General features: G+C 35.6%; 1 protein-coding gene across 2 annotated transcripts in view; it reads right to left on the reverse strand.

Moving 5' to 3' along the window:
• The window catches only part of LOC113050327 (contactin-4), a 135,970-nt gene that overhangs the window by 18,341 nt on the left and 93,333 nt on the right, over positions 1-24,296 (reverse strand). For both annotated transcript variants that reach the window (XM_026213182.1, XM_026213180.1), the window contains exons 11-12: positions 23,354-23,504; positions 7,504-7,631 (exon numbers count right to left, since the gene is read on the reverse strand). In XM_026213182.1, the coding sequence (XP_026068967.1) occupies positions 7,504-7,631; positions 23,354-23,504 (279 nt within the window). The remainder of the gene's footprint in view (positions 1-7,503; positions 7,632-23,353; positions 23,505-24,296) is intronic.

Below are 24,296 nucleotides of genomic sequence, written 5' to 3' on the forward strand. Positions count from 1 at the left end.
CTCTTCTCCTGTAGGAACGGCACTTGTTGGAGAATTTGTTGAATAATGCACCTTTTTTTCCATCCCCGATATCTTCACAACTTTCATCCATTTCTCCTTGTAATGTACTCAGGTTATTGTTTGCTGTCTCTTGTAGTAGACGGATGTCCCTCGGCTCCCTTTGTTCTTTGCGTGGAAGTGGCATGGGGTCTCCAAACAAGGCGGATTCCTCTACGGTCTATATTTAAACAAGCACCAGCCTGAACTGAACAGGTGAAAAATTACCATTGTAAGCCAACGTGAAGCTATTTATACCTCATATTGTATTCTTAATGGATGAAATGCGCCTCGATGAGGGAAAGCGTGGTTGCGCTGATGCGCAGATTCGTACTTTAGGCCAGAGTTGGGAGAAAGCTGGTCTCTGCAGCTCTGAACAGTGGCAAGAAAATCTCTGAAGTGAAACCTGAGAACTCATTCAAGCCAAAGCTGACACTGCTGTCCTACTCTCAAGGTTGTAGAACTGGAGAAAATGCTTCTTATTACCCTGCTCCATCATCGTTTGTGACAGATTGCATAGAAAAAAACCTGACGCCCTCAAGCTCTCGGTGGTGTAATCTGAGTGATAACCATCTTGCATAATACCTTGTTACTGTTACTGTCTATCATTAAAGCTCTCTCGAGAGAGAGGATGAGACCCTATACGTTAACAGGGCAACCTGTGGAAACTTTCAGACCGACTTTTTCTTGAAGAGAAATACCAAAGACCTCAAAAGAATGAATTCAGCTTCTTCTGTATTGCTAATGTCGTGCTTCATTGTAGTAGAAGGGAGGTGACAGGAACAGAAAAACACTACTAACCAAGCATGGTTAAATGGTCTGTGGAAGTATTCTAGAGCAAGACTAAACATTATTCGACTGCCTCTAATATTTCTACTTGAATATTGCAGTCTCATACGGGTCAAGCATTCTGGGAGGCTCACAGTGATCTTGCACAAAAGCAATTGAGCAAAGCCAATGCGCAGTTCTGTGCGACAGGCCCCTGCTGAGGCTGAGGCTAGAGTCAAGAAATCAAGCTCAAACAAACAAAACACCTGTGACCTTGTCATATGTATTAAATACGATTATTTTTATCATTTGTTTTGTTTGTGTGAATGCTATATTTATTATAGGAATGTGTACAAGAAGCTCTACAAATCAGTTACATATACTAAATTATATAAACTATATTATAGAAACCTATAATGAAATACTATAAAATATAAAAAATATAAAATTATGCATTATCAATATTACTGTTTTTATAATAAGAACAACATAACATAGGAAGAATTGTATACAGAACTTTCTTCAGCATGAGTGGTTAAGACATGTCAAGTTTGGTAAAATCCATAATTAGGAATAAAAATATGCAATTATATTGAACTTTTATGATGAATTTAGAGCAGAAAAGCATGTTCGGCTTGTCTTTTGAAGTAAAATCTTTTAAAGAGCAACTAAAAAATATTATCTATCAACCTATATTTAATATATAACTGTCTTTTCATGGTCTACTGGGACATATGTGTATGTGTGTATGTGTATGTATTTTTATGTCTGTATTGGTGCGCTCTTGCGTGCTTTCAGTTCATTTACCATCATTTGGTCACAGGTGGTAACTTTGTACCTTGTCTGTACCAAATCTTTTTTCTTTTTCAGAAACTATGGGCCCCCACCTATAAGCTTTCTTAGCTTTTTTGGGGGACCCATTTCACTATACCAAATTCGTATTCTGTACCCCCGTTAGGGTATTTGTGAATAAACTTAAACTTAAACTATGAAAACTCTACAATGAAGCAAACTAAAAACTTTGAGAAAACACTGTCATGTAGCCCTGATGTTGAGTAAAACTAGATAAAACAACTAAAAGTAAATGTTTCCTGTGTGTTCTATGAAAAACGCATACCCACCATCAAAACATTGTGTTCCACTGGAGGAGTAATACAACTAAAAAGACACAAAATAGGACAAAACCCAAAACTACATCACTGATGACTACAATTAACAGTCCAAAGTTAATTAATTTACTTTTAAATTGGATAGAAACCCAATTTGTAATTTTAACAGTACAATATAGAGAAGTATTTTTATTTTGGCCTTTTTGTAATTTTTTTATTTATAGACTCAGATTCTTAAGATTCTTAGCCAACAAATAAAATCTATACCAAATCTGTTACATATCTGTCGTCATTCTCCATGCCTTTTTTCTCTTCATGCACACTCCAAAGGCAGTTTAGAAATGACCAGGGCTCCTTATCTTCACTCCAATACCCCTGCAAAATCACAACAAAAGAAAACTGACAAAAGACCTGACCACTGCAACCTCTTCCAACAAAGGGTTTCCACCCTCTGTGATAACCTTGCGGATCTTGCAATCCCCTTTTCTGAAGTGCGTACTCAGACAACACGGGTCGAAAACATCACAAAGTAATAATTGAAATAGAGCCTCTTGGATATGTGCGCAATGTGAGGAAGATTTAGTCCTTTTTCAAAAGAGCCTTGGGTAAAATTCCATCAAATCACTATTATAAAAGCCTTCAATTAAAATTAGCCAAAATTAATATTACTTGTCAAATGTGCACTACTGAACACCACTGAAAGTAAAATATACTGTTTATATTATAATTAATATAATATAATAACATTAGTAACATAAGTAGTAATAGTATAGTGGTTAAAAAACCTATAGATACAATAGAATTATAAAGTGGACTAAAGGTGTACTGTAAATGAATAAAAAATATTGTATAATATAACTTAGATTTATAAGTATATTCATTATTGTTTATTTTAAAATATAACAATAAGCAATATATTATACCACTATTTTATGATTGTTTTTGATTAAAATGCATTAAGAAAATTTAACTTTTTTTTTGTTATAAAAGTGGTTAAACAGTCTTCCATCTTATTTATTTGTTTGATTATGTGTGCACTGCAGTTTTAAATGCCGAGGTGCTGGTGGGATAATTGTGAACGTCACATGCAACATCAAGGGAACTCATTACGAGAATGATTTCTCACCAGCAAATGATATCATTGTCCAACATCCAAACACATGATTTGATCCTCAGTTAATCTCTGTCCAGCAAAACCAATTTCTAATTAAGACTAATTAATCTGGGTAATATCCTCTCAGCGTTCTGATGATTGGGACATCACCAGGGCTGACACAATGCTCGGTTTCCAACTGCTGTTTGCTGCGAGGGTTTACGTGCAACTTATCCAATGAGAATCTATTGTGACAGGTATTTTTCAGCCCTCATATCACCCCAGTCAATTTAAATAAACCACTGTCATCTCCCATAAGGGCTACGGCAGATGCTGATGTACACCCGCAAACCAGGTTTCCACTCCTAAATGAAATTGCAGATGTAAATGTCCCTGTCTTAGTCTCAGTGCCTTATTGATAGTGACAGTTAGGTGCTAGATCATATACGGGAACATTTGTACGTCAGCAAGGATGCACCGACGCACAATTGAGAGTAAATGCTCTGGGTGGGTGTCAAATAGACGCCGGTGACACTCTCCCTCAAATATAAATCTGAAGATAATCGTGCAATTCATCCAGATAGAAAAGATGCATCTTTCTCCGCAGGCTGATTGATAACCAATTTAACGGGCTGCTCCCCATCCTCAGACGCATTACGAAGTGTCTGGATAAATGTCATCAATAATGACAGAGCGGACATGTTTGAGGACTGCGTTAATGAAGAGAAATAATGGAAAAAAAAGGTGCGAGATGATGCAACCAACAAACTACATGCACAGGGCAGACGGTGACTTGAAGTAATGAGGCGGGCTGAGAGCCAATCACCATCCTGTTAGCCTTTTTTTTGACTCCGGTTTGAGTTGAAAGAGCAGTTAATGCTTGAGTGTGAAATCCAACTCCGAATGAGAAATAAAACATCCTTTCAAGGGATAATTCTGCTTTTAGAGATGGATAATAATAATTATGAGCCAGCGTTTCAACCTTTACGATGTGAAATGATCTGTGGAGTTTCATTCTAAAATTAAATCTCTCCAGATTAAAGAATTTCACTCTTGATTAATTAAATATGTCAGCGTTAGAAAGTGAAAAAAAAAAACGTGTGATTGTACAACACTCGCACTGGTGAGAAAGAAAAAAAGGAGACTCAACATAAAAGCCTTATAAGATACTCATCCATCTCTCTCTCTGTCTAAACTTCTCTGACCGCATATATCATCTATAATGCAAGTAATGCACTTTTAAATTATTAACTCGTCTATGAGAACACAGACAAATTAAGATTTTACAAGTAGCTGGCAGAGAAAACAAACAATTTGTCTGTATTAATAAATATCTGATTTATTATAGACAAACTAGGCATTTTGGCTATACTACAATTAATTTAACTAATTAAAAAAGAGCTACGGAGTGAGATTACTATCATACATAACCACCACCCTCTTGAAGTGACCTCTGTGTGAAAATATAAAGGATTTACAGCACAAAAACTATTTTGAGCAAACTATAATTGGATTTGTGAATGTTAATGGGTGTTAATGAAAGAACGGGTTTCATATGAATCAACAGGTTGTCTTGTTTTGTTTCATATAAACCTGCAAGCTTTTCATCTTCATTTAACAGTTCAAGTGTCATTTTGTAACACAACCGAGGTGTGAACACAAACACATAATGTGTTCACCGTTTTCCCCTATGGAAAACATTTATACCAGATCATCTCTAAATGTAAAGGAATCAATGACGTTAAATAATAATATGACTCATGCGAAAGACATTTGCATTTGCATCTTAAAAAGGGGAAAATGAAACAAAGGAGACACTATAGCAACCACAAAAAGGAGAACTACCTCAGAGGTGCTTTATTAGAGAGCTGTTGAGCAGGTTTCTGAAGGCCTCAGAGATGACTAACGTGTGCGGACGGAAACAAAAATGGATTGAACCTTTAAGTAAACATGACAGCGTGCTCAGTCACAACAGATTTCTTTTTATGTCGGACTGGTTTTTGGGGGGAGAAAACTACATTAAACTTAGAACAAGAACAAACACGTGCATTGTGGACTATGTGATCTCATTAGTGTTCGCAGGTGTTCAAACTTGCACATGCTTTTTTTTTGGGCCAGATACTGATTTCCACAATATTGTAGTCAGATATATATATATATATATATATACTGTACATATGTAGTTTCTCTACATACATTTCCTTTACTTATTGATATTTTATTCATTTAAAGAACCCCCCCCCCCCCTTTTTTTTGTTTACTGAAAAGAATTAAGTACTGTAGCTTAAATGTCCAATCAGGTAAACAAGCTTAAAATGAATTCAATTTAATTAATTAAATTTTTTAGATGTATAAAACAATCAATAAAGTTCATCTTATAAGACATTTTAGAAGCTATCCACATGGTATCAGTTTGATTATGTGTACAAACAAATACTTATGAATACTAATGAGATGTTTTTGCAGTGCATAAGGTTTTTGCATCCCTTTAAAGTTGTCTACATTCATTTTGTCTGTATGGCATAATTATGGATTTTCTTTGCTGATGCAGCATGTGTACACCCATCTGACATACTAATGGAGATAAAATGGAGGTTGACGTATAGCTGCCAGTGGCGTATCACTTCAGTTGACATGTTTGGCAAGTGAAAAGTGCCCAGCGTCATTGAATATATCTATCAATCGTGTTTAGGGTCCTCTCCCATCAATCCATAAATGCTATTTACTCACACCACGTTGCCATGCGGCATGTCAATAACTTGATAACATACTACATGCGAATACAAAATGAAGGAAACTCAATATTTATTGAGTTTTTGATGGATCGCCCCTTGACAACCAATGATTTAGAGTTTCAATGGCTGATAAAGGTTAATGAAGTAGACTAAAACGTCACACTTAAGGCACAATTAAACCATGCGGTTTGAGAAATGATTCACTTTTAAAAGAACTTTATGATAAATACACAGGTATTTATAGACCTGTAACTTTGCTTTCTGCAGGATCACATTAAAATGAACCTCATGAATGTTTGTTATGGGTATCTATTTCGATAAAATGGTTGTAAACTACTTTAAGTGCTTCCGATAGCTGCGCTGGAAAAGGCTGGTTTAAAGAGTTAGTTCACCCAAAAATGAAAATTCTGTCATTAATTACTCACCCTTTCTTTCTGTTCTCAAATTTCATCAAAAATATCTTCATTTGTGTTCTGAAGAAGAACAAAGGTCTTCGAAACGGCATGAGGGTGAATAGTTAACGACAGAATTTTCATTTCTGGGCGAACTAATTGTTTAAGATGGTTTTATATCAGTAAGTAGTCTAATTATTTTCATGTATGCTTTTCAAAGAAGCTGTGATATGGGGTGTTGGCCAGAAAGCTACATATCTTAAATAAATAAACTATAATGTGAAGTTATAGCCCTATTTGGACAAAACTAATTTCCCACGAATCCTAACCAATTAGAAATATCTGTGATTTTAGTGTATTATTTTCTCACAGCCCTTCTCCTCATTTATTTTGACCTTCGCCAAATACTGTAACTAAATCTAAATTTGTCGTCGTGCTGCCTGGTTCACCTTTATTATGAATTTTTGCCAACTTTCTGGGCGAATAACAGTTGGTGGTTCAAGTACTGCTGGCATCCCACCCAATTTAAAACAGAATGAAATGAAAAAGGAGAGTCCGGACTGCTCAAAATGGCCTTAATTAATTCCTTGCCTTAAAGCATAATGTTGCAATTTATCACACATATGATTCATTTCAGTGGGTTTACAACATTTTGTAAGGCCCAGAGCCAGACAACAGACCCTCCCATCTTCAGGGCTGTGCAACATACAGAACCGAAGAATTAGTCTTTTCAATTAATAAGGTGGAAATCTATTGCCAAAGCCCTCCAAGCAGCTGAATTGGAATTTGAATTGCATCTGAAACTGATGGATGTCCAGCCAAGATTTAAATTTGTCTTTTCGACTTAAAAACTGCAGCTGCTTAACTTTAGAATGTCTTTGAATTTGAATGATTTTAATTCTACTTTTTTAAAAAAAAAAAAATTCGAATTGCAAGCATGCATCCTGTTTTACAACCAAAATTCCAATTCAAATTGAAATTTCAAGGTATGGAGACCTCAACTTAGTGGTTCTGAAATTACCCCCAGCCTTAAAACACTCTAAGTGAACTTGCTCAGTAACACACACCCACTGCTCATTCATATTTAATACAGCATAATAACTCACTGCTCCAGTGACTCAACACAAGTGTGATTTGGGTCCCTCCTACACTCCTTCATCTCATTAGGAAATAAAAGGATTCCACTTGGCTAAAATCAGATATCTTTGGAAGGTATATACTAAGACAAATTACATATGAGCATACAGATAAGATGTTGTAATGGGGATTGGGCGGATGCATAACTCAGAAAGCAAATATCCAATAAATATGTGGCAGAAGAGACTTTATTATCCTCAAAGACTCCAAAATGACTGAACTGAAGCAAATACCTTTAACAAGCAGGTTCCCTGAGCTGCTGGCCTCCCCAAACTGGTTATGGGCAGCACATGTGTACATGCCAGCATCCGCTTTGGTGGTGTTGGATATCCGAAGGCTTCCACTATCCAGTATAGCAATTCTGCAATGCAAACATACACACACATGATTATATTACTTTAGAGTGCTTCTGTGATTTCAAGCCAACAATCGACAAAAGTTTTTTGACAGGATAAAAGAATGGCAACATGTTTTGCAGCTATTTAAGACTTGAGACTTCAGGAAAGAGTTTAAGTGTGTGATGCAAGACGATCTAGACATTCTTACAGAGAACGTTTTGGGGAAAAAGAGTGCAATTTCAGGACAGTTTTGAAGGCTTTTCACCCTTTGCACATAGCTAAGAATCCTTTGTCTTGTCAGAACTCAGATCCACACCTTCAACAAACTTGCCAACATGTCAACGTGTTTTTTAAGAGGAATAAGAGTGGCGTTGAAATGCTTATGGTTTTTCCCCACAAAGAAAATTGTTGGAAGGAAGGAGTATTTGGACAAAGTCTTCATGCTGGCAGGATATTTTCCATAAGCCATTTAAAATGACCATTGAAATATTTTCAAATATTGATCCTTGTACCAGAATCAAACCAATGTAAATTTTAACACCTGTATTAATGTAGGTCAATTGAAAAATCAGAAAAATGTAAAATACAAAATGATCTTTGCACAATAACGGCCTTTAAACCATGTAGTGCATACACACATAAAACACATCGTCAAAGATAAACCACATGATGTGGAGACCTTGAGGATGAAGGAGAAAAATAGGGAGGGCTTCATTAATTCATGATGGTATTCTAATTATTTTAGCCACATTACTCAATAATGCACAATACAATACAATGAGAAAGAGAGAGAGAGAGAGAGAGAGAGAGAGAGAGAGAGAGACAATAACATTGTATCATATTATAGATGGTACTATTTTTAAAAGCTGTGATAGCTTGGGGGGAAGAAATGGTTAATTGGTGTGGACTTAAAATTTAAAATAAATAAGCAATTTCCACAAACTGTGGATTTCATCAGTGACTCTGTGGAGACCCCAATAAATAATAAATTTCTAATTTAACTTTGTTTAAGTGTGGCAAATTACAATCTGGTAAACATATTGTAAAAGAGAGAAAATAAAAAATGGCCAAAACACACAACGGTCAGACAAGGTGTTTTCTGCACACTTGCACAAAATGGACAATCATTTGTTATTTGAGCTTCATCCATTACTAGACGTACACCAATGCAATCTTCTTTTCAGTAGAACAGGGTGTACCGAAGAGCTCAGTGATTTTGCACATGGCACTGTCATAGGATGGCACCATGAAAATGTGTTTACCGAGTGTGAAGCACTCGATTAGCCTGCACAAAGCCCAGGCATGAACCCCACTGAACACCGTTGGGATGAATTGGAACATCAGTTTCTGACCTCAGTGTCAAGAAAATCCCTGCGGCCATGTTCCAACATCCAGTGGAAAGCCTTCAGCATCTGTCACACTTCTTTTATGTGGAAGTTTGGTTGGTAAGACATTTTTAATGATATTGAATAAACTTTACAGAGGCTGATATTTTTTATTCATTTTTTTAAATATATAAAATACAGCAAAAACAGTAATTTTATGAAATATTTTTACAATGTAATAAAATGTTTTCTAGTTTAGTATTTTTTAAAATCTATTTTTATTTTAACAGAACATAAATGTATTTGCTGTCCCTTTTGATCACTGCAGACCGAATAAAGGTATTAATTTATTACTGACCCTAAACTTTAGAATGGTAGTGCATATATAATCACAGACAAAAAGTAAACCAGAACATGCACAACAATTGCAGGTCACAACAAAGCAGGTTCAAAACAGTTTATCAATGATAGCGGTGGAGTTCTTCCCTTCTTTTCCTTTCTCCCTGGCTCCTATGTTATGCACCCTACCTCCAGAGATTACCAACAAATAGGCCAGCACATTGTCTTATCTAGATCAAGGAATGACCTGCTTTTGTGCAGCTCTCCTGCGTTTGCAGCAGTTGGTGATGTTTTATGAGTTATGATATACATTTGTTTGCCCATCTTTTTATAATGCTATAGTCTCTCTGTTTCTTTCCACCTTAAGACAATTCTTTCATGGAAAAGTACTTTGACATATGGAGGATAAGTGTTTCAGAAAACAAAGTGAGGCCACCAGCAATGACAAACCACAATATGTCAACTGTTTCATTAAGATGGCTATTCCAGGAGAAAGTCTCTTATTTCCCAGATTTCTATCCAGAGAAAGTAATCTCACACGGTTCTTATAAATATCTCAAACTGTGCTCAGGTTTGCCAGGATACCTACAACCAATTATTGATAAAGTATTCACCATATCTATCAAATATGTTTCAATTTCTGCTTCTCCTACGAAATTTAGGAGAAACATTTAAAGAAGGTTTTCAGAGCTATGAAACAGCAACATCTCAGCAATTAAAATGTCATGCTGACGGTGTCTCCAGCAAGCTTTATAACTTGTTTAACCAGCAAGCTTTGGTTTTGCTGATCCAAAACAGCATTAACCAGTATAAGCCAGCATGGAAATTCCTAAGCCAGTATTTTCAGCAGAGTAAGCAAACCTTATGGATGTATTCTGACATTGATGGATTCAAACAGAGGAGACTCCTAAGGTTGGTGGTGCGGTCTGTGGACTTTAACATACCCGGAGAGCATCTATTCCTGGACAAGCACACCAGTCTCTCCATCAAGTCTGAGCGAATGAAGACCTATCAATAATTCACCAGCGAGATGAACCTGAGTGCTGGTCTCCTCGTGTCCTCTTCGTAACAACTAATAAGGACAGCTGTAAATCTCCGACCAGGATACAAGCCTGTATCACACGCCACTGGTGAGCAGTTAAAAGATTGGCACTATGTTGCAGGGAATTCTCTAATCTCCCCATAAGTGTACTTCGAGTTGGTACAAAGACATCTATGCCACTGAGGCAAAAGCAAGCTATTATGTCTTTTTATGTTTTGCTGGGGAAGACAGATAGGAGGCATTATTTAGAGACATTCTATAGAAGCTTTCCTCTGGAAATCATAAAGTGGATGGTGTGGGCTAAATACAGTACTTGTTGCCTCTTCTGGCTGTTTACTGGCCAAAAGTCTATGCCATGAACCTCTTTGAATTGGTCTCTTTTTAGTTTACATTTTATTTGTATTTTTTTAGTAAGAATGGTACAAAACTCAAGGTATGATTCTGAAAAATCTTGTAATGTGTGAAGGAACATGACCGTAATGTTTGTTAATATATTCTTTTTCATTTCAAAACATTTGCTTCTGAAATGGAAGCATGAGCGGAATAATAACAATTATTAACAAATCTGCAGGCTGAGCACATCTTTTCATAAACTTCAACTAGCTCTTAAACATGCTCTACAGAATATCTTCCACTTAATACAAGGTCAAATAGAACAGTCTTAAGCGAGGTGAAATAAAAAGATTCTGATAAACAAAATATTTCCTTGACCAGCTTGTCTAAAAAAAGTTTATCTCTGTGTCTCACTGTTTTCGCGAAAACAAACAGCAAAACAATTCACCATTTTGTGTTTGATTTGATGACCATTGAGCGACCATTGAGTTTAAATAAAAATAAGATTAAAATATAACATAATAATAATATTTCAAAAAACTGAAATAAAATGAAAGTGGCATTGCTTAATAAATCAGTGTTATGTACGAATGAATTCAGTTGAGTGAATGATTCACTTGTCGCCACCCACTGGTGTGCTTATGTAATCTATAAAGCATGAATAAATAAAGTTCAAAAAGTTTATGTAAAAGATAAAAAATATTCTCAGAGAATATACAGTGCATATTCTAAAAGGTCTTAGCTCCTGATCCCATTCCCATCCCTCTCCCAATCACCTCTGCTTCATCTCTCTTGAGTTTCCTGCAAAGGAGCTTTCATCCTGACAGCGATTTGCAGACAAAGTGACCTAAGTCATTAATTTTTCAATTGGCAGCAACATGAGTGACAGCGGCCACTGGCATTCCAAGTTCAGAAGAGTTAAACTCTCTTGCAAACAGGCTGCAGTTTGAATTAGGCAGCTGACTATCAACAGAAGCACGGATAAATCTGAAATCTAGTGACCAACATTAGAGACCCATCAACCTGCAGCATTCAGATTGCTAATAGTGTGAATAGAACTCAAACATAAAGCCAAAATCTCATACATAATGTTGCATATCTATTCAATCTTCCAGATAGGGTCCATGACAGTGCATTTATGCGGGCACTAACTGGCCTTCTCTGACCTACCTGGAGGTTGTGTTCCATCAGTGATGTAAAAAAAAAAAATCATTTACTGAGGACCCAGAGGGAGGGTCCATGCAGCGTCTACAGAAGGACCCGATAGGTCATTTTATCCTCCAAATAGGGCACGAGGGTTAACCCAAACGTGAAAGGCTGATCTATGTTGAGGGCTAATACCCTAAAGAGGGGTGTGAGAGAGCTCCTGCCGTTACTTAGATGGATCATGTGTCCATATCTCAGTAGGCCTTCGCCTGGAAACGTGTTTGATAAACTGACGACCTTGTCAGTTGGATAAATAAACCGGGGGAGGCAGAAACAGGTCATTACTGATCACGCTCTGTCAAGAGATCTGCTTATAGGAAGCCACCTTGATGAGTGTACGTTTACTTTCAACTCTTCAACCTCAAGGTTAGTCGGCAATTACTGCCACCAAGAAAAAAAAAAGAGCCTTCCGATGAGCTTCGCCGTTATCGCTAGAACAACAGAGCAATCACTTGTTGGTCACGGGAAAAAGAGGAGAAGGGAAAAATGGGCCACAGAAAGGTTGTCTTCTGACACTTTTCCAATAGCCAGGTAATTGATATTGATTTTTTTTTGTGTGTATACGAGTCAATAGTTCTTAAGACATAACATTCATTATCGCCGCATCTGACACTCACATAACCATGTCAAACTTTTACAAATTACAGCATCCTAGTGACTTACTGTTAATGTGCTATAGTTGCATTTATAATGCAGGCCATATTGATTAAATTCACTATAAATCAGAAATACTGGGAAAGTTATTGATTTCTTTGAGATACACTGAGGTGTTGGTGTTTGCGCAGTGGATAAGACACATGCCTTTGGTGTGAGAGACCCGGGTTCGAATCCACAGTGAGACACTAATGTGTCCCTGAGCAAGACACTTAACCCCTAGTTGCTCCAGAGAGGTGCGAGCTCTGACATATATAGCAATTGTAAGTTGCTTTGGATAAAAGCATCAGCTAAATGAATAAATGTAGATGTACTGATATATAAAGGCATATAAGTGAAGTAAATCCAATGTGCCATGAGCTCAACATCTCTAAAATGCTGCAAATTTGGGGTGTGTTTACAAAAGAAACCGCTGAAATTGACTTACATAGAATTCAGCCATGGCTTTTATCTAAGTCTTTGCGATGGGCATTATTTGGTTTGTCAGTCAGAGATGGCTCTAGGGTTTAATACTGCGGGTGTCGCTCACTCTGCAGGTGTCCAAAGGGCTTGGCAATTCAGATATAATGGGAGTGATAAGGAATGATTGACAGAAGCATCTGGACACCTAGCCGAGCTCAAAGATCAGGCATTTCAGACAACCAGCTGTGTACAATAGTGTTTTTCTCCTTTGGTATTAAAATAGCAAAAGAGCGGGCGCAGTTTCGAGCTAAAGCGCCTGTGACATTTCCTGAGAGCGCTAGGGATGTTGACCCCTCGTCTCTGGGGGACCAGCATTAAGTTTCCATGGCAATGGGGAGATTTGTAAAAATGGAAAAGGATGAGGGTAAAGAAAAACATGGAGAAAGAAGTACTAATCTCTACTTTTGTAAACTTAAAACAAACAGGTGCCATATTTATATTCAAGCCACAGAGCTGAGTGTCAGCCACGACGTCAAGATACATTCCCTGTAGAGAATCATTTGCGACGCATGCCGGGACTTTTTTCCTCACCTTAAAAGGAGGATTGCATTGCCTTTCCACTTATCCTGAGGTAATTTTCTTAACACATTCAACGCTGTTCAATTATTCAATGTGCTGATTTAGTATGGGTACATTCGGCTCTTGCCATTCCACAAGATAATTCTGTCATTTCTCAACGAGAAATAAATCAACACGGCACCAGCTGCCGTAATAATTTAGCTTCAAATCAGTTGTGTGGGAAATGGACTTAAATAATGGGCATGGAAATATGTTATGCTCTGCTTTAAGCCACTCATATTCTACATATAAATCACTGATTCATGGGAACCTAAACTGAACTGAACCTGCCATTCGCTTTTGGAACATTTCTACTTTAAAACTTAGTTTTAATTAAATTTAAAGAAACATTATGTTCTGAAACTTCAAAAAGGTGTTCATTCTTTTTTTTTCTTCAGTTCCATTAGATATGAACAAAATAAAAATAAACATTGTACATTGCCATTCAACAGTTAAAAAAAAAAGAATGAAATACGTTTATTCAGCTAGAACTTAAATTAAATGATTTAAATGTATATTAATATCAAATAAACAATGTACTTCTATTATAATAAATACTGTTTTCATTACATTGATTATAATAATTAGAATTGTTTCTAAAGGATCATGTGACAATAAAGACTGGAATAATGGCTGCTGAATATTCAGCCTTGTCATTAAAGGAATAAATTACATTTTAAAATATATTACAACAGAAAAAATTAAAATATTTTAAACTGTAGTATCATTTCACATTATTACCATTTTTACTGTATAGATGATCAAATAAATGCAGCCTTGGTGAGCATTAGAGACATTTAACAACATTTACGAATCTTGTGTTAAAGATGTTTTAAAGTCATCAAACAACTAGTAAAGAAATTGTTTGGGATTTTTAGTTAATTTCCATCATCTTAAGCAGGTTCTGTTAGTATCAAGCAAAAAAAAAAAAAAAAAAAATAAATAAAACCTAATGGCTAATGGCTAATTTAAAATGTGCTACAAAAAACATGGTTTTTATTCTGACTGTGATGCAGTTCAATAGCTAGACCTAAAAAAATAGTTTGAATCTATCCTTTTGACTTTTTTTAACAAATGAATCTAAAACTATGTAAACTAGCTTTTTTTTTCACTTTAGGAGCCCGTTTTGTGCCATTACTCAAGAATAAATTAAATATAATAATACGTTACAGAGTAACACAAAAAGCACCAAACAAAAATGAAAATACATGAAAAATACCACATTTCATGTTTGCAATGCAAGGCATATTTCCAGTATTAAGAGTGGCTTTTAATTTCAGCAATATCTATCCCCAGGGTCAGAAGCTGCAGAGAAAAGGTGTTTATCAGGGCCAAACACGGCGAGCTTGTGGGTGTACTCAAACCGGGCTCCTTTAATCACAAATGGCTCTTCAGCTTCATTCTTTCAGACTGATACTCATCTCCCTTTTTCTCACACTCATATGCACACAATACCTTCTAGGAATAAAAAGCAACACCCATTTGCTGCCCAAAATGTGTGAAGGAAACAAGATGGATTACTGGTGCTGCGCTGGCACATTTGTTCTTTGAAAAATTATATTAGCCTTCTGTCCCCCAAGATAAAACCTAATCCCACCAAGTCTAACATGACACTTAGACTAGTAAAGAGCACGCCAAACTAATCACAGCCAAATCTCTGCATTCGTTTGCATTGTGTTTGAGTTTTGTTTCACCAAATTAAACTAATTTCTCCTGAAGAGATTTATTACTTCAGTAAAAAGAAATGGGATTCATATACACTGGGGTCCAAAAGTCTGAAACCACAAGTGAAAATGCTTATATTTAGCATTTATTTCGAATTTAATTCAGAATTATTTTATTAATTTAACAATTAGAGTGAAAACAAGAACAGTTGACCTTTTGCACAAAGCAGTGCAATGTCACAAGTGTGATAAGTGACCAAAAATAATGCAAATTCTCACATATTTATTTAAGTCAATTTAAAATGTTCAAAATCTTATAATGCTTCAGGTTAAAATGTCAAAAAAAAAATTATCCAGATTTTCAAATATGGTTTTAGACATTTGCAACCCAATGTATATTTAAAGAAAATGTCAAAAAATAGCTTTTTTCAAACTAATTGTCTCATTGAGGTTTTAATTAAAGCTGCGCATCAATTGTGAGAGACTGCAAACATAACATTAGTGGCAATCAATGTGCTGTCCACCATCTTGATTGACCAATTGTCTGCCGTGCAAATCTATACCTATAGATTGTCTCTGGCACGGCCGCGGCACAGGGCATATCAAATTATGCTCTGTTAGTTAAAGAGTCTTTTAGCCAACATTAGCAAAACACAGCCATAGGAGGTTAAGTAAATCACATTCTATTTAAAGGGGTGGGGAATATGTTGATTGAGACCATCTACAGTTGGATTTTGACCAATAATTTGAAGCCTTGGGGCATGTTCCAGATCTCTGCTGGTGGGCCCATTCCCCTTCAAATGACATTCTGCTGACTGACACCATCTAATTTCTCCTGGCGAGAGAGGAATATGAAATTAAAATGAACCATATGAGCTGGCAACACAACAGTTCAGGCGGATGAGCCTTAAGGTGAGCTAATGAGCAAGATGTATTCTGCAGTTATTTTTTTGGCTGTGAGAAACGTTCTGTTTTATGGCGGCATCATGTTCAAGCTTTGTGTCCATGAGATGGCAAGTTCCAAACAGGTGTTCAATTAGATTAAAAAGAGGGGAAAAAAAACACAGAACAATGGGCTTCGGTGAAAAAAATAACAAACAATTGAATGTGACATCAAAGAATGAGAAACACATTTATTTTTTAATAATGCAACAACATGTTGCCTACGTTGTGTATTATTACCATGATTATTAGATTAAAACACCTGGTTTTGATAGTTAAGGTGACCTGAGCGTACAAATACAGATGCTTTTAAGCATTAGACTGATCAAGTTAAAGCTTAATTCTACAATGACAAGATAAGAGAAAGTGGGCTTAATTAGATAAGTAAACGGATCCCGGTCCTCAAACGTATTCTATATCAGGCATGACAGAAGCTGCGCTTGCCTCCACAACCACTCCAATATGGAGCTTTCTGAATTGATATCGCGCTGCCCTTCATTCACCTGCACCGCAGCCTTCAGTGGCAGACGCGCTTTTAAATGGAAATCATCCTGACAAGTAATCACTTCATAGAGTGTACTCATCCCACTCCTCCTCGCTCTTCTGCTTCATCTTTCACTCTCGCTCTGTAAAGACACCGACCGCATCTACAAGTGGGAAGTTAACTCAACGTTAGCGTGTTGCCACAAGAAGCTCAGCATATGGATTTATATATTCGTATAATTGTTCACAGAAAAGAGGTCATAAAGCAAACAAACAGAATAATTATACTAAAAAGAAAGATGATACAGAAAATTAAGCCTATTTTATAACCACTGTTGATATGCATTGTGACAATTAAGCACATGTATATCCAGGATAGTGTGTGTGTGTGTGTGTGTGTGTCTGTGTGTGTGTGTGTATTTATATATATATATATATATATATATATATATATATATATATTAGTGCTGTCAAAATTAGCGCGTTAACGCATTCGATTAATTTGAAATATTTAACGCGTTAAAAAAAAATAACGCAATTAACGCGGTTGCAGTTTTTTTTTATTTCCAGTTGTGGCCTATGTGTGTTCAACGTGCAAAGAAATATGGATAAGACCAAGGAAGGACTTTTAGACGGAAAGTTTCAGTATAAAACTCTGCCGGATTACTCTTCAGTCTGCCACAAGAAACAGCAACATTAAAATCATGAACTCAAATGTCATTGTTTAAAAAAAAAAAAAAAACAATGACTGTAACAGTGCGTAAATCAGACCTTTCTGTAACGCTAACGTTAATAAGCTTAAACGAAAATAACGAAATAATTGTGTAGCGGAGTATTTTTTGTACACAGTGCCGCGAACTGTCAATCTCTCCTGTACGCGTGCATCACTGTCCTCCTCAGCTGCAGCAACTTGCGCTCTCTCTCTTCATCAAGCTTTAAAACAAAAAGGGGACAAAAAGATCATATTGTCTTTGTGCATATGCTATAGATTAATTAGATAAATGAATATCTAAATTTGTGCCTTGCCGTCTACGGTATTTTTTTAGAACTTAGAAAAAAGATGCTGCAGCCAATGAACAGCCAGCGGGGGCTGCAGGACGACTCAACCTCCGCAGACAGTTTTTAATGTTTATCAGACAAAAAATACTCAAGATTTTGCTTTAGTATAACTCACAACGAGTTTCACACACCTTCTCCGGCCACGTTGAGTTGTTGACACTTAACAGTGGGTAAAGCGACACATGCGCTATTCACTTGTATAACTTAAGGGTGAATGGGTAATGTAGTTTCTGCTCTGGGTGGGATGAATTAAGAAGCTTGCATTGTGAAGGGCGCTCTGAAAATCGGCAGTGCAGGTAAAAGATTAAAACCTCTATTAAAACAGATGTCCAAATGAGCGTACCGGTACGCTACAAGCACGTTCTGGGCGCACGGAGAGGTGGTGGTACGCTCAAGAGCTATATTTGGAAGTGGCGGTACTGAGTACCTGTGCGTACTGGCCCACTTAAAGCACTGGCAATGACTATACTTTGGAATTTTTTTGCAGTCCACTTAGAATTCAACATGGAAATCATTTTTGTTTTTTATTGGCATTGATTGTTTTGAAATTCAAATGGTACTTACATGCCTGTGTTTTTATTTCTGTAATAAATATGGCTTTCAAGCCAACAGTTAATTTGGAGGATATTGATGGTTTATTGCAGGTATGTTGTTTACATGAGAAAATCTGTGTTACAAGTTAAACAAAAATTCCAATAAACAATCATATTTTGAATTTAAATAGTTTCTTTGTCTTGAGTTTACATTAATTATTTACATTTTACATTTACATATCCAAAAAGTTTCAGTCTTTTAATTGCGATTAATCGCGATTAATTTAAAAAAATTGTGCGATTAATTAGTTAATTTTTTTTAATCGATTGACAGCACTAATATATATATACACACTCATACATATATTTGATATTATTTATAATATATATATATATATATATATATATATATATATATATATATATATATATATATATACATATTTTCCTTCTCTTTGTATATTATTCTGTCTTTTATTTTTATTGTACTGCTGTGCCAAGTGAACCTTCTCCTTTGGGTGATTAATCAAGGGAAAATCCAATCAAAGTCCCAGAAATAATTACAGGAATGTCTGGACATTTTATGGTTGATTATTACGTTCTCTTATTTTTCAATTAATCCTTTAAACCAGTACAAATGTGTTTAAGGCAGTACAAAAATACTACTTTAATATATAAATTGCTTTGATATCTTACATTTTTAGCATGGGAATTGGTGGAATTATGTTTCTTGCCACAGAAATAATGGCACAATGTATATATAATAAAAGATATACTTAATTTAAGCAACAAAAAAAAAAAAAAAATGAAAAAAAAAAATATGAAAAAACTTATTCATTTCTTCTGATTTTGGGGTGCAATTACTTTTCTGAGATTCACCCATATGTACATTTGGCCCTGGTTTTCTTGTTTTCTTCCTCCACAGCAGTCCAGAACCAGAATTTCATGAAGATCAAAAGAAGACGGTCCAAATTTCCTCCAAAAGCCATTCCATCATATATACCAGGCAACCTTTCATCTTCTTCAAAAAGCTATTCTTTGAGAGAGGGCAATTTCAGACACACAGCTTTGTGAAAAAAAGAGAGTCAACTCTCCATTAGTTGCTCTTTTAAATATCATGGGTCCACAGAAAACCTTTGATCCTTTGTGTTAACTTACATTTGTATATATAATATTGTCACCCAGTTTCGATTAGATTATGAATCAGTTCATGAATTACCTTTCCTGTCTGAAACCACAGAAAACCCTTTGCACAAAGTCATATATTTGCCTAACATTATGTTCAATGCAATTCAATTATTTGCTATTAGTAAAGAAGGTGCACAACCAGCAGACCACAAAGACACACAGTGGCTGCAAATGTATCTAACAACTAGCCACTTTTAATAACCTCCCTTGGGCTGCACACAAACTTATTATAACCTACTGTTTTTTTTAAACAAGTGCACATCAGCACGGCACAAGCAAAAATTAGCTGTCAACCCGACACTATTGCACAGCAGTCATGTACAATCAACTCAAAATCAGCTTCGGAAACATGCACTCTGGCGCAGCAAAGTCAGCTCGAAAACATCAGCCCATCCGCTGACCTGTCCTACCTAAAACAGCTGATTGTATATCTAGAACAAATCCCCTGCCCTATCTCCTTTATTTATGTGTTTCTCCTATGGGTATTATTTATTTTACTGCAGTGTATGACTTTCAAAAGGTGTGCGGTTCAGAAGCTGTCCCAATCTCTTAGAAAAAAAAATTATATATATATATATATATATATATATATTTATGAATGACAAAAAGCATATTCTTCAAACAAAATTTTACTTTTGTAAATTTACACACACATACATATATGCATATGGTCCAAAAAATATGCTTCAAAGTATAATTTGTGACATAGACTAGTTTGCAAAAACAAGAGTAGATGTTCCAATCAGAACAATCCTACGACCCGTTTAAGAGGTCACAGCCTGTTAGTTTAGAAGCACTGATCTATAGAATGGCCAGTTAGACATTCAGTTACAAATAAGACAGAAACTGCACCCCTCCCTCCCTTTTGATCTCTCTCTTCTTCTCTCTAGCAGAAAAAAAGGGCTGCTGCTATGAAGATGGATTACCCTGCTGGTGACATCGTCTCCTCTCCTTCTCTGCCATCAAGGAGAACTTGCACAATTATGCCAATTAATCTTACACAAAAGCAGTTCAAATGCACCTTTCTTTGATTAGGTTTAGCTCCCAGACAGGTGCATGAACTCAGCATGCATCCACATACATGCATGCACACACACACACACTAACAGCCATTTGCATAAAACAATACATCTGATTATGAATTAGTCTCTAATGGCATTTCCACTTAATGAGAGTGGTGTCTTTTTACCTGCTGCTGTTTACAAGGTTAGCGAGAGCTGACAGGGACGCAATATAAATAAGTGGAATAAAGCAAATCTTGAAGCCGACATGAAACCGCATTTGCAATCCTTTTATTTCACACGTGAGTCACATACACAAAAGCAAGATGGGACTTGATTTTATTAGACTTGTCAGTGGATTATGATATAGTACATAGTACATATAATTGTGACATGAGTGTATTGTTACATTCCTAATATATATATAGAAAGAGTGTAAACAAATACTCATGTGTAACAATACACTCATGTCATGATTCAGTACTGATCGATACTCTCACAACCCTTAAGAGTGAATTTTTTTTTAATTATTACTAATAACAGTATGATAAACAATATGATAAGCAGCTAATAAAAGCACCAGTTCATTTATCATATATAAATATTCAAGATTTTGTTTAGCTAAAAATTCATAATTATAGTTTGCATGCATATGCTCGCGTGTCTCTCATTAAATACATTTGAGAAGTTTTAAATATTGTATTATATTCTTGTATTTTATTTTTAATTTATTAACAATAATTTTGGAATCTAAAAGGTGTGAGCTTTCAGGTTTACCCTATTTTAATGCACTCTTTGTATGTTTGTTTATTATTGTTTATATGTGAATAAAATGAAATCTAAACTTAAAGACTAAACGTTCTTTTTTGTGTATGTGTGAACTTTACACGATACATATAGTTGCTATCCACAATATACATTGTTTCATTTTTCTATTTTGATACATTGCAACATAATATATTGCAACACCTCTAATATGTATATACTTTTTATGTAACCTAATTTCAAGCTATAAATGATTTAAAGTGATAGGAGAAAGAACTTTAATTTTAAAAAGTACTTTCTTTGAGAAAATTACTTTTTTAAATTAAAGTACTTAATTTGAGAAAGTACTTTAATACTTTGATGTGCATAATGAAGCTTGTTCCTCGCTGGCCACAATACAACCTGGGACACGTACGTGCAAACTTGTGATTTATCCATTTTTCTTTTTAATTACCTCCGTGTCAAAGATACGTAGGTGAAGAGGTCTATGTGGAAAACCATTCCCTATCAAAAGCAAAAAAAAACATTATTTTGTTCTAAACCACAAAGAAGGCCCAAATGGCGTTAAAAAAATAATTTTCTGATTTTACATTAATAAATACATAAAAAAATAAAGTCATTGTCTTATTTTTAATTTTTTCCTGACTGCACAGGCAAAGTGGCAAGGTTCATTATTTAAATATCTTGTAAGATATGTATGATGTATTTTTTATTGTTATTCTTTAGAGTCAAAATGCAACCGCTTCAACAGAAAAACACCTTTTTTGGCACCTTAATATGCTCTTTAAAATTCAAATAAGGCTCCCCAAAAGAAAACAAGCACTGCCTACCACAATATTTATAGCAAATAAAGCACTGCAAAGACTATTTGTTTCTGGACAATTCTTTCTAATAACTTTATTTATGAAGCCAGTGGCCAGCAATTAAGCGTGACAACCATTAAGTAGCCAAATGCTTTTGTTTTAACTTTTCAAATCTAAAAAAAAATATTTGTTGTATAAATAAATTGTTTTGCTTGAAAAAGATGCATATCCTATCCTTCCTAAAAATATATGCAACATATTTTGACATTTTGTCACTGAATGCAATCACCTTCAGCCATTTTTAAATGTCACTTACCGTAAGTGTTTACGGTAACACTATCTTCTCTATAACCATAAGCAGGGCACAAGATTTCCTCAAATTAAACCATAACAAACTAGACAACACATATTCTCTATGTTCAAATCTGATGGGCAAGCGTGGTGTGCTCACTCACAGATGCATACACAAACACACGCAGACGCGTTGAACTTTTCCTCTCCCAGTGTGGTCAAACGCAAAGTCTTTGGGTCGGTGACATACTGCACTTGTATCAAGCTGTGTCTGACTGCCACTCTATAGCTGAGACAGGGACATATGCTTGTTGATAAAGGCTGGTCTGGCAAGGACGCTGACCTCCTACTAAGTGTGCAGAGAAGTTGATTAACACCCTGCCTTCGCTCGGGAGGGGACACCACTGGTCACCTGATAAACCTGCAGAGTCCAGTTATGAGCAACTGTGTGATCCAGAGCTGTTAATAAGAACATCAGGCTTCATTTGAATAATCGAGAGTGCTCACTGATTTCTACGTGAAATGTGCATCTTTTTTTGGGGTCAAGTTGTAGTGCAAAGGTACAGTGGATACAAATATATGTCAGTTTCTAATTAGAAATAATTGCCTTTAGAGTATTTCAGGACATCATAGCCCTGCTGAAAATAAGTATAAACCAGTTTGAGATAGTTAGACTGTTCTGTTTTGCTGGTTTTAGACATGAACTGATAGAATGAAAGAAAATAGTAAAATAGAATGAAAAGACTAAAGTGCAACACTGAAACTGAAACACAAATCTCACTAGAGACATATTGTTGCGACCCTTAGCAGAGACATGCTGAGACATGCTTTTTCCACAGGCAGAGATGAATGGCCAAAGTCAGTGGCAGTGCTTTGTTGCTGTGGATAACAGAAATGACTTGACAAAGACATAATATCAAAAACCAGATCTGGAGCACATCCGCAGTTTTGTGGGCTCATCATCCTACAGTCCTGTTGACTGGTTCTGAATCAGAATGGAAAAAGCTCTGGTTCTGTTGCATTATATAAAAAGACTGAAACAGAGGAAAGGAGCCGCAGATATGACTAATGACATCTGAGTGGGATAAGAGAGTTACCTGCTGCTTTCTCGGAGGGCGTCGTTGCCTTTGCGCCAGGAGATCGTGCCTCGAGGAGACATCTTGGGCTTGCATTCAATGAGAACATCGCCGCCTTCTTTGACTAAAGTGTGGCTCTTCAGCTGATTTTGGAAGAAATCAGGAGCAACAGCTGAAACAGAAGACAAGTTTTAGATTTTATTAAGAGCATATGTCATCAGAATGCACAGAAGAAGAAAAAAACTGATTAATCTCTATGTTTCTTGCAACTATTTTTTAAATACATACAAATAAGGGAATGTTTTGGGATCAAAACAAGTAAAATGACATGTAAAGTGGCATGACAAAAATCCCTTTTAGGAGATAAATACACAATTAAAATGTACTTTCTTTCTCTTAAAAACTTAAATGATACATATATAAACAAAATTATAAAATAAAAACAAGTCCAACCATAAACTTGTTTAAAAGGAAATAAATCAACGCAGGAAAGAAATTTGGAAAATTATTTATGCTATTAAAAAAAAAAAAAAAAAAAAAAAAAAAGAAGTAATTATCACTCTCACAATTCTGATTTCTTAATCTCATAATAGAAATAGAAATTGATTTTTATTTCTTTCTCTGAGATATAAATTCACAGTTCTGACTCTTTTTCTCACACTCTGAGTTTATATCTAACAACTTTGATAAAGAAATGTGAGTTTATTTCTTAGAAAAAACAAACATTAACTTGAATTTTGAGATGTTACCTAACAATTCTTTTAAGAAAAGTCTGAATAGAGTGATATAAACACGCCACCGTGAGAGAAAAGTCAGAATTGGGATATGAAAATTGCCAAATACCTTATTTATTTTTTTAATCCATCACAGAAATAAGCTTCCACAGAAACCAGCACTGACTTAGTGTCATGAATCAGTGTCACAGGAAAATTTAAATGGCTCTTCTAATTATTTCAATCTCAGT

This window comes from Carassius auratus, chromosome 31 (assembly GCF_003368295.1).
Source record: "Carassius auratus strain Wakin chromosome 31, ASM336829v1, whole genome shotgun sequence".
NCBI classification, from domain to species: domain Eukaryota; kingdom Metazoa; phylum Chordata; class Actinopteri; order Cypriniformes; family Cyprinidae; genus Carassius; species Carassius auratus.